The following is a 12,578-nucleotide window of genomic DNA, read 5'->3' on the forward strand; positions in this document are numbered from 1 at the left end:
CTACAATCTGCTTAATTTATGCTGGTAGCAAACCTTGATGTTCACAGCAGGTGAAATGTCTGCTCTTCACAATAAATCACAGGAAAATTTTTGCCCTCCCAACTTGGATTTATTATTGCATGTAACAGAAACTGAAAATGACAGTCTCGTAAAGGTTTCAGGACATAAGGAACAAGTTGATGCTGAAACAATTTATTTCAGTCCTTGAATGTATGAGCATAGTGATTAGGATTAATGAGTAACAGAATCTGATGTTAAGTCTTGAAATAGTGTGGATTTTACAAATGGATGGAGATATTTGATTTTGTGTGGATAAATAACCATTGAATATAAAACCATGCAATATTGAGATTAAAATTATTATCCTCACTTTGAGGCAATTGAGAACTCTTTTTGATGATCCAAACAGAAATTGATTTGAATAAAATATTTTTATTTGCATTTCCCATTGATTTGAATTAAATATTTTATAAGATTATACAAAATAGGAGTGGACTGTTCAGCTCCTTGAACCTACTCCACTATTGAATGCCTATTCTGTAGCTGATCTGACATGTCCGTAAACCTGCCTTCTCTGCAATCCAGCCTGCAATGGTGAAAGTACCAAATCTTAATCCCTAGGCCAGGAGAGAAGCATTACCATTGATATTTCTATTTAATAGCTTTTACGTCAAATGTTTAGATTAATATTTGGTACATCTGTTCACAGCAGCTCAATGTTGTAATAGAATGAGCTGCAGCAATGACCTTTAATTTTGCACTGGCTGTTGTTTCTACAAGGGAAGAAAGCTTCATTCATTAAATTTCCTGTACAATGGGCGCTTCAAGTGATATTTTGCGGAAAGGAATTTCTGGAGTTTTAGTAACTTGCTTTAGTGAAGGCAGTATGGATTTTGGGTACTAGGAGAATCAAGAGAATCAAAATCTCATTTTGGGAATGAGTGATGGATGTGAAGGACATCCATGATCTTGAGAGGTGGAACACACTCAAAGGGCCAGAGACGTCCTCTTCCACTTAGCCCACCTACAAAGAAACTAATAACCTAATTCAAGAAAAAAAAATCCACAACCAACTACTGTGTGCATGTACAAGTAGAATAAGTGGTCCCCATGTTGATGACTACATATGTAGTTCCTGGTTGCAAAATGTCAGGGGTTGCATGGGAATATTTTAAATAACATATAGTAAATTCACATATCCAGAAGAAATTGACACCTTGGTCTTTTACCATGATTTAAGTGATGGCTTGCCAGTTTGGGAAAGAAAGCATGATTTTTTTTGTGCAGGAGAGAAAAGCAGTTTGTATTGGACACTTGCTTTCGAAATACAATATAAGATGATGCCAAAAATGAACTTTTTTTCTTAACGAAGGCTAAATATTCTAAAGTTCACCTCTTCAAAATGTTGTGTTGTGGGCATTACTAACATTTGCCAATTCAGGACTCAAATTGATTCAAGTTCTTTTCATGGGAGTGATGTTTGATACTTCTCACTTTCTCTTTTTGGGAAGCACCTGATAACTGCTTGGTACCTTTTCTAATGGCCTGGTTAAGACCAGGATATCAGCTGACCTCAACTTTTTTTTATATATATTCTGTATCAATAAATTTAGTCACCGTGCATTAAAGGATAAATGATCAAGTTTAAATTGCTGAGTGTATCAAGAAAGGTAGGAAGGTTTATTGGCAACAGGATGTAAAGTTTGCAAAAAGATATAGATGGATTATGTCAGTAGATAATCTGATAGGTAGAATATAATGTGGGAAAATGTGACCTTATCCATCTTGGCAAGGAAATTAAATGTATCTACTACTAAATAAAAGGAGATTGTTGTAGAGGGATCTGGGCAGTGTGAATCTCATATGAATCGCAAAAGTTTACATGCAGATACAACAATTGATTAGGGAGGCAAATAGAATGTTGAATTACGCATTAAGGAGAATAGAATACAAGCATTTTACTGCAGCTGTAGACTTGGTGAGACCACATCTGAAGTATTATGTGCAGTTTTGGTCTCCGAAAGAAATGATAATTATGGTAAAGCAGTTCAGAGAGTTGGCATGTTTTGAGCAGATTTTAGCTCAGGTTGAGGTTCTGGATGTAGGTTTGCTCGTTGAGTTAGAATTGCAGCACACACTGCAGCACAGAGGAACTACGCAGAGCAGAGAAAAATCACCTATACAGTGTATGCAAAACGAATGGGTACTCAATGAACATAATCTGCTGATTTCTCAGCAAAAAACCCCAACAAGCAGACAAAACACATCCAGAAACCCTAGCCACTCTCCCCTGTATCAAAGACATCTCGGAAATGACTGCCAGACTACTCAGACCTCTTGGCATCATGGTAGCCCACAAACCCACGAACACACAAAAACAGCAGCTAATGAGTTTGAAAGACCCGATACAGACAATAAGCATAACCAATGTCGCTTACAAATTACCTTGCAAGAACTATAACAAACACTACATTGGACAAACAGGCAGAAAACTAGCCACAAAGATACATGAATAGTAACTAGCCACAAAAAGACATGACCCACTCTCACTCGTATCCTTACATGCGGATGAGGAAAGACACCACTTCGACTGAGACAGCACATCCATCCTAGGACAAGCCAAACAGAGACACACGGGAAAATTCCTAGAAGCATGGCATTCCGACTGGAATTCTGCCAACAAATATGTTGACTTGTATTCCATGTACACTCCCTGAGAAAAAGCACAGAAAATAATGTCATCAGAAGAAATAACATCACCAATCCAAGGATACCTAAACGCACAAATAGAAAGCAGGCCATGCCACCAGTGCTTCATCTGGAAGTTCACTGATGATATTACCTAGTATGTTGACGGAACATCTGAAAACGAACCTTCTAGATCAGCGAGCAAACCTACGTCCAGTTCAGAGAGTGTTCATTCAACTAATTTTTGGGATGAAAGACATGTAGCAATGTGATTGACACTTAACTGCCCTCTGGACAATTAAGGATGGGTAATAAATGTTGATCTGGACTATGACGCCCTCATCCTGTGAATTAATTTTTTGAAAAGTTGCACATTGTTTTCGTGCATATTAGGAATTTAAATGACTGAGGGATGATCTTATTGAAATGTAAAAGATCCTCAATGGACTTGATAGTGTAGAAATCAAGAGGATGTTTCCTCTTGTTGGGGAACGCTAGCACTAGGAGACAGCGACTGTGACTAAGAGGTCTCCCTTTTAAAACTGAGCCAAGGAGATTTTTCTCTTTAAGGATTGTTAGTATGTGGAATTCTCTTTTTTTTTGAAATCATTGAAGACTGAGTCATAGAGTTTGTTGGCAGCAGAGGTACAGGTTTTTAACAACAGTGGAATCCTGGATTTTGGGGTCATTTAGGAGAGGGAGGGATGAGGTCACAAGTAGACAGGCATGATCTTGTTGAATAGCAGAGCAGATACAAAGAGTCAAATGGCGTACTTCTACTCTGTCTTAGGTTCCTAATGCACACTCTACTGTCTACCTTAGTATTCGAAAACATTTCACTCTAGTTTGTTTTAGTTGAGGTTGTCATCTTTTAATGTTTTGTTGATTCCCAATTTTTAAACCATAAAACTGTATATTTTGCTGCTTACCTTACTGGAGATGAACCTGCCAACAGAAGCAATATTTACAATGAAACTTCCGCTGATTTCTACAGTCATTTTCACAATTACTTGTTTCTTCCAGTGCTTTCAATAAGAGTTTTATGCCTGATTTTCTATTTATGTACTTACACTAGGGAAATTCTGGCCTCGGCTTCAGCATTGCAGGTGGTACAGATAATCCGCACATTGGTGATGATCCCAGTATATTCATTACAAAAATCATTGCAGGAGGTGCAGCTGCTCAGGATGGAAGACTGCGGTATGTCCAACCATTAATGCATTCCCATTTACTTATGTAAAACAAACATTGATTCAGTCACTTCTGCAACAAAAGCAATGTTAATGGGTTTTATAAAAATATGTTGCCAGCTTTTCAGAAGCTATTGTTGAGAATTGTATTCTGGGAAAAAAACATTTCAGATTTTATTTGGTGAAAGAAACTGCGATTCAGCTATTAGTTAATTAATAGAAGAAAAGCATGGTACAGGTTATGAATGATTAAAGCAGTCACCGAAAAGGGAATATGTAAAATTAAAAAGTTATTTAATGGAAAAAAGGAAGCCTGTTCAAAACCCCAGTAATAAAGTGCATCTCAGTCTAAAAGTCTAAACTACAGCAGCCAACAGAATTGAAGATAGCCTCAGGAATCTTGGGTGTTTATTGGCAGTCTTCCAGGTAATTAAACTCAGACCAGAAGCTCTTTTTGTGACCTCAAGCCAACATGAAATTAAGGCTGCAGAACAAAAATTGTGCATCGTCTGATGTCACAACAATAGAGAGTCATAGATGTACAACACGGAAACCGACCCTTCAGTCCAACTTGTTCATGCCGACCAGATTTCTCCACCCACTCTAGTCCCACCTGCCAGCACCCGGCCTATATCCCTCCAAACCCTTCCTATTCATATACCCATCCAGATGCCTTTTAAATGTTGCAATTGTACCAGCCTCCACCACTTCCTCTGGCAGCTCATTCCATATACGCACCACCCTCTGTGTGAAAACACTGCCTCTTGGGTCTCTTTTATATCTTTCCCCCCTCAGCCTAAACCCATGCTCTCTAGTTCTGGACTCCCCCCACCCCAGGGAAAACACTTTGTCTGTTTATCCAATCCATGCCCCTCATGATTTTATAAATTTCTGTAAGGTCACTCCTCAGCCTCCAACACGCCAGAGAAAACAGCCCAAGATTATTCAACCTTTCCTATAGCTCAAATCCTTCAACCCTGGCAATATCTTTGTAAATCTTTTCTGAACCCTTTCAAGTTTTACAACATCTTTCCGATAGGAAAGAGACCAGAATTGCACGCGATATTCCAACAGTGGCCTAACCAATGTCCTATACTGCCGCAACATGACCTCCCAACTCTTATACTCAATACTCTGACCAATAAAGGAAAGCATACTAAACATCTTCTTCACTATCCTATCTATCTGCGACTCCACTTTCAAGGAGCTATGAACCTGCACTCCCAAGTTCTCTTTGTTCAACAACACTCCCTAGGACCTTACCATTAAGTGTGTAAGTCCTGCTAAGATTTGCTTTCCCAAAATACAGCGCCTCACATTTATCTAAATTTAACTCCATCTGCCACTCCTCAGCCCATTGGCCCATCTGATCAAGATCCAGTTGTAATGTGAGGTAACCTTCTTCACTGTCCACTACACCTCCAGTTTTGGTGTCATCTGCAAACTTACCAACCTATACCTATTCAGCTGGGAAAGTGTGCTTATATTTGAGCTCAACTACTCCTAGGATTGTCAGCAAACGCAAAAAATTTCATTTAAAGTTCTCCAATTTAACTGCCTGATGGACTCTGGTTAAGAGTTCATCACTGACCAGGCTTCTGTATTTAACATGAACAGTTATTTAATACAAATACGTTCTCATCTGATGTATTATCAATATATAAATTAATCTAGCTGAAAGTCTATCATCTCCTTAAATTTTATGCATGCATTGCAGACAGAAACATGGATGTTATGGGTGGAAGAAAAAATATTGCGGAAACACCATTCAACAGTACCAGTCCACACAACTTGATAAAGTGTCACTTTTTCTGCTTCCAAGTCTTTCTGATATCCAGTGTCCAGATCCAATTCCTTTTTGTTCTTTGCTGAAGATATGGGTTGACACATTAATTGTTCAGTCACTAGTTAGAGGGAACTGCTTATGACAAATGGTGAGAGGCGTTGTCTCTTGCAGTCTGGCTAACTTTTGCCTTTATATTGTTCACACACAAACTGACCAGGAGCCAATCAGAATTGTTGCCATGCTGATCAAGCCTGGCTACTCAGCAATCCTTAACTGAAAACTGAATTTGTTGTTCTCCGGTTGAAGTTTGCCCAAAGTATGCACTCACCGTGCCATTGGCTCTTAAATATCTTTCCCTACCACTTGGAGAGAGTAACAGTGAAAACACATTTCTCTGCGGGTTCCAGTACCTTGTTTCTAAAAGTGCAGCAAATCTTTCTGTTCACCTTGTTTAAAGCAGTAGTTTTCCTATTTTAGTGTACAATCCAAAATAAAGTTGTGTTTGTGCTGAATATAGCACTTACATGTATATAAAACTGTTGTTTGGCTTATTGTGTGATATCAGAAGATGCTCATCGAACATAGTAGGAAACAGAAGCAGGTCTTTCAAAAAGTTGGGAAGCCAGGGAGGGAATTGAATCAAAATGGATTCTGTAGGAGAAATCATGCACCCCAGCCCACTGGTTCTTTGCTGAAACTCAATTTGCCAGATATATTGTAACATACTTCTGGATCAGGTGGGATTTGAACTTGGGTCTCCTAGTCCTGAGGTAAGGACACTACTACTGCCAAAAGGCTTTTAATTGGTGAGCTTTTTAAATAACCCATTACCAAATCAATTTAAATAATTATGCATTTAATAATTATCAAACTGGTATTTAATATTGGTTATTTTATAATCAATCTGTACAGAAATATTACTATACATCTCTGGAGCAGAGGGGACTCAAATGGTCTTTTAAATATTGTCATTGTACCAGCTTCCACCACTTCCTCTGGCAACTCATTCCATACACGTACCACCCTCTGTGTGAAAAAGTTGCCCCTTAGGTCTATTTTATATCTTTCCTCTCTCACATTACCACACTTCCAAAGGACCCTAAATTGGCTGGTGGAAGAGGTAAATTAGCCACTTCCAAATCACTCCATTAAAACGAGTGCACGATTAACAAAAAACAGTGGTTCTTAAATATGCTGTAATTGACATCTGATCCTAATCGTAACTTGGAACATGCCTTTTCTACACTTAATGAGTGCCTCATTTGCAGTTCTGTTGATGAGTATTTCCTGTGGGAAATGATTTTTATTCTAAGGGTAGAGGCATTGTGAAATAGAATGCAGCTTTCCCTCTTGAAGTTGACATAAGGAAATACTGTGCATTCTCAAGGTAAATATTAAGTGTGACTGCATTAGAACCCAGCTTTGCTTGTTTGGCAGATCAGTTATGTTTGGAGACATCGTGGAGCAAGTAGACTCTTAAAAGGCACCAAGCCAGAACAGTTTTAGATTGTTTTACATTTATATGAAAGGTTACTGGAAATAACACTACTTCCATAATGGTGAGAAACAAAGAACTACATACGAGCAAACAGATTTGTCTGTCCATCTATGTAAATCATTAAAATCTAATGGGTGGATACAACAGGAAATCCAAAAGTCTAATGGGAATGTTGATCTTTGTCTCAAAATGCCTGAAAGGTGGTTTGTGGATGAGGGAAGGAGTGGCAGTGTTACACAGGCTCCATATGAACATTTGCTCAGATATCATCTGGAGTCCTCTTTTCAATCCTCCCCACACTGAGGAAACCGTTCATCAGCTTTGGAGAGTGAGCACCATGAATTTATCAGAATCCTATTGCAGCTTAGTGAGTTAACTTTTGAAAGTAGGTTATATTCAGCTTTCAAAGGATTGAGGAGTGATCTAATTGAAGATATGATTAAAATTCAGGGAATATAAAAGAATATTCAGATCTGTAAAAGATAAATATATTTTTTGACTTGACTGTATGCTCTTTGGTCAGACCATCCACCCCTCTGAACTACTTACCTGGTTGGATCTATGACAAAGTCTGGAACAAATTGTACTGATGTACCCATCACAAAATCTGGAGTAATTTAATTAAATATGTTTGATTGTTGGTAATTTAAGGGAGCTGATTGATTGACTGAATTTTATGCAAAGTTGGGCCACATTTATTTTCTAACATCTTCTCTTTCACTTGAGAAAGCATAGGGTTATGGCTTAGTTTCACAGCTTAGCATGTGAAAATTTGCAGTTGATATAATATGTAATCACTTTAATAAAATTTATAAGGTTTCTACTTAAAGCTAGTATATATTTACATAAAATGGTCATAATGTTTCCTCATCTCTGTAGAAAATGTGTCTTGGAATGATATCTGGCATATCTTAACCGAGTTAGTTCGGTACTACTCTAAATTAACTCAAATGACACATGCAAGCATTAAGATTATTATATCTATCATTCTGCCATGTACTGCCTGTGGATAAGAGTCAATTTATAATGAGCAAGGAGAAAACAAATTAGCATCAATTTGCTTAAGTTGTTTGCACTTCCAAATATTTTATACTGTTTAAGGTTCTTTCGTGAATACTAAATGTCACATTATCACTGACAATTTTATGTAAGCTATATAAAACTGTATTTGGTGTTAATGCTCATGAAATTTGAAAATTAAAGATACTGTAAGAAAATATATCAATATGAAAAATAAGCTGTTAGTGTTAGAGGTAAGCATGCTCCCAAATGATGTCATCATTTGAAGATCAATAAAAACTCATGTATTGTTTGTGCAATTGAGTTTGTTGGAACCACTGTTTATATACAAAAAAAAAAGGACCCTGATGGGTTGAGTCGGTATTCATATGACAGAAAATTGGGTGTGGTGTAAACCTGGCTCAGTGTTGCTCTTGGCCGACTTTTCACTACTGACCAAGACCAGTTTTGGTCCATGAAACTTCAGTTTTATAAAATTAATGCATTCTATTGATTTTATTTATCTCTGAATTGTCAGCTGTAGGCCTCCATTGCAGTTAATGCAGTAAAATTCCTGTTCCAGACTTGTGCGAGAAATGGTCTGCAGGATGAAAAAAAATCACATCTGCCCGAAATATTAGGAGTCTGCAGAATATTGTTTTAGTGCATTGTCACTCAAGGAGAGGCATAAAACTGTCAAGCCTGCCTTGAGCCATCATTCACCTAATTTCCCAGTGGTCTGCAGAGCTACCACTTTACCAGAATTAAGTAAATGAAATTTTATTTCTAATTTTATATCCAAGAGATTTACATTCTGTACTTTTCCTTGAAATATACATAACTGTGTAGACTTTTCCAGTCCTTGATGTGACGAGGACAATAGTGAGAAAATTGGGGAAACTACTGAGACTGAAATGAAATCCAGGATCAAAGGGGTCTGCATTAAATCTGGGGTACTTAGCCAGTAAAGCAGCTCAACTGATTCCAGTGAGATTGACTGTGGTCAGTCGAGGTCATGCCAGATTATGGAGACCTTGCAAACGGGTCAAGTGCAAACGGTTGTGGGTTTACAAGCAAATCGTTTGTGGTGCTGTGGAGATACCATTCTGGGAGGGAGCCAATTTCCCCTGTAAGGAGAAAGAAAGGTATTGAGGTGTGCTGAAAATGGATTAAGGAACTTTTAAATGTTGATTCAGCAGAGGCAGTGAGGTGTCTCCAATGACTGAGTAGGAAATGCAGAGAGCAGGAAGAGTGAAGTGGGTGAGAGCAATTGAGTGGGAATCTTCCATTCAATTTTGAGAATTGTAGCCTATGGGCCTTGGTGAGAGGTGAGTGCATTTGAAGAGTTAGTGAGTCATGATGCTCATTTGAATTTGAGGTGGTAGAGAAAAGGTGGTGACACTGAGCTCTGTAGAGCAAAGATCTCTTGACACCTTCCTTTATTGCTGAGTGTTCCTTTTGACCTGGGTTAAAGTGCTGACCTGGGCTATTATCTGGGTCCATGGTAGCCTGGCTGCCTTTGGCCATCAGTAAAAAGGCCCATTGCTCTCTTCACAACCCTGTCCAGCAGTGGCTGCAAGTCTTTAGTTGCAGAGCAGGGAGCAAGCTTTGCTTTCTGGGCCTTGTCCCCAGTGATAGTGGTGGTGCGCTATATTAAGTGAAAGCGAGGACTGCAGATGCTGGTGATTAGAGTCGAGAGTGTGATGCTGGAAAAGCACAGCAGGTTAGGCAGCATCTGAGGAGCAGGAGCATCGACATTTTGGGCAATAGTCCTTCATTATGAAGGCACTATATTGACAGGAACAATTCCCTGCCTGCAGATCTGAAGTACAGTTGTGCTTTAAATATGACTCCAGTGATGTGAAAGCTGGAAGATTCTGATAGTGGCAAGCACATCTGCATCTCTTGCCGCACTATTGAACAAGGAAAGTGTCAAAGAGCCTGCTTGCATAATTAATGAGTTGAAGGGTGTAATATTGGGAGAGAAAAATTGCTGTGAGCTACGTTGGATCTTGCACCATGAATTTCACTTGACAAACACTTGAACTGAAAATGGGAAAATTCTGCCCATAGGCTTTTAAGTAGAATAATTCAGGAGTGTTAGTGTTAAATATCTCTCCAGGGACAATCAAACTCTGCTGTGATGTGTCACTAATATCTCAGTAAGTATCTGTCGTCTTCAAAGCATCATTAAATTCACTACACGCCGTGTTTTCAAATTGATGTCATATTTTAGATGGAGGGCTTGTAGTAATTAATCCATTTGCAAAGGGGCTCTTTGACCAAAGAAGTTGAGAGCCACTGAAATATACAATTTCTAAAGCACAAATGTCCAGCATTGATGTATGGGAGAAGGAAGAATTAAATAGCAAAGCAATATGGGAGGTTGGCGGCCAATGTAATACTGAAATTACGTACAGATTGCAAATCAAAACATAATGCTGACATGCAAATGTATTCTCTCCAACCCATCCCCGCCATTGAAGTGTTTTTTGCAGTTTTGTTCTGATTTCTTAACTAAACCTATATCATTAACCAGATTGAAGATGATTTTACTGTAAAATTTTTTTTATTCTAGAGTGAATGACTGCATCCTTCGGGTAAATGATGTGGATGTAAGGGAAGTAACTCACAGTAAAGCAGTAGAAGCTTTAAAAGAGGCTGGATCAATTGTGAGACTATACGTGCGGAGAAGGAAGCCGGTCACCGAAAAGATTTTAGAAATAAAACTTATTAAAGGGCCAAAAGGTAGGTTGTACATCAAGTGTTCATATTTCTCACAAGTTGCACCTTTAGTTTAACAAATTATTGCTGATCGCAAATTAGCTAAATATGGTACTGTTCTTCCCCTGCCCCCATCCATAACGTGGTCACATGAATGCTTGCAGGATGCATAGCCATAATTACGCAGTAACAAACCCATGAAGAAGGTGATGAGTCAATGCAGGACTTTGGGCTGTGAAGAATTGCTGTGTATAATGACTGCAGAGCTAGGTTTTAGAGGCGTGGGGATCAGTAACCAAATTGATGTCATCTTCAAACTTTGTTATGATAAGAGTTTAGAGTCAAAAGCTCAGGGAAGACATTGTCCAGGTATTTAAAATGCTTAATGTCCACAATAAGATAACATCTGAATTTTGAAACTGTGGTAAACACATCTGTGGAATGTTGCTGAGTTTAGAATGAAGACACAGGAACAGGAATAAACCATTTGGTTCAGTTATGTCATGGGTAATCTATACCAGAAATTATAGAGTCATAGAGATATACAGCATGGAAAGAGACCCTTCGGTCCAACACATCCATGCCAACCAGATACCACAAACCAATCTAGTCCCACCTGCCAACACCCAGCCCATATCCTGCCAAACCCTTCCTATTCATATACCCATCCAAATGCCTCTTAAATGTTGCAATTGTACCAGCCTCTACCACATCCTCTGGCAGCTCATTCCGTACACGTACCACTCTCTGTGTGAAAAAGTTGCTCCTTAGGTCACTTTTGTATCTTTTCCCCCTCACCCTAAACTTTATGCCCTCTAGTTCTGGACTCCCCAACCCCAGGGAAAAGACTTTGCCTATTTATCTTATCCATGCCCCTCATAATTTTGTAAACCTCTATAAGGTCGCCCCTCAGCCTCCGACGCTCCAGGGAAAATAGCCCCAGCATGTTCACCCTCTCCATATAGCTCAAATCCTCCAGCCTTGGAAGCATCTTTCTAAATCTTTTCTGAACCCTTTCGAGTTTCACAACATCTTTCCGATAGGAAGGAGACCAGAATTGCATGCAGTATTCTAACAGTGGCCTAACCAATGTCCTGTACAGCCGCAACATGACCTCCCAACTCTTGTACTCAGTACTCTGACCAATAAAGGAAAGCATACCAAACGCCTTCTTCACTATCCTATCTAAGTGCGCCTCCCCTCCTCTGAAATAGCCTAGCAAGCCATTCAGTTGTATCAATGAATAGAAGGTTAAAAAAAACAAATCTCAAGGTGATCAGGAATGGTCAGCACAATTTGTCAAAGAGATACCTGATGAAGGATCAAGCCAGAAACGTTGACTGTCTTGCTCCTCAGATGCTGCCTAACCTGCTGTACTTTTTGCAGCACCACACTTTATTGACTTTGTCAAAGGGAAATCATGTTTAACCAAATTATTGGAGTTCTTTGAAGAAGTAGCATGTGCTGTGGATAAAAGAGAGCTGTATTATACTTGTGTTTCCACAATATTCTTGACAAGATTGCACATCAAACATTACTGCTGTAAATAAAAGTTCGTAATGTCAGGGCTAACCTATTGGCATGAACAGATGTTTGGCTGGCTGGCAGAAAACAAAGAATATTCATACATGAGTGTTTCTCTGATTGGCAGGGTGTGACAAGGATCTCAAGTTATTACAATAATCATCAATAG

General features: G+C 38.9%; 1 protein-coding gene across 3 annotated transcripts in view; it reads left to right on the plus strand.

Annotated features, from left to right (window-relative positions):
• dlg1b (discs large MAGUK scaffold protein 1b) overlaps positions 1–12,578 on the plus strand; it is a 428,423-nt gene that overhangs the window by 283,678 nt on the left and 132,167 nt on the right. For all 3 annotated transcript variants that reach the window (XM_060834674.1, XM_060834676.1, XM_060834675.1), the window contains exons 8-9: positions 3,764–3,888; positions 10,740–10,909. In XM_060834674.1, the coding sequence (XP_060690657.1) occupies positions 3,764–3,888; positions 10,740–10,909 (295 nt within the window). The remainder of the gene's footprint in view (positions 1–3,763; positions 3,889–10,739; positions 10,910–12,578) is intronic.

The sequence above is a fragment of the Hemiscyllium ocellatum genome, chromosome 13 (genome assembly GCF_020745735.1).
Source record: "Hemiscyllium ocellatum isolate sHemOce1 chromosome 13, sHemOce1.pat.X.cur, whole genome shotgun sequence".
Lineage (NCBI taxonomy): Eukaryota > Metazoa > Chordata > Chondrichthyes > Orectolobiformes > Hemiscylliidae > Hemiscyllium > Hemiscyllium ocellatum.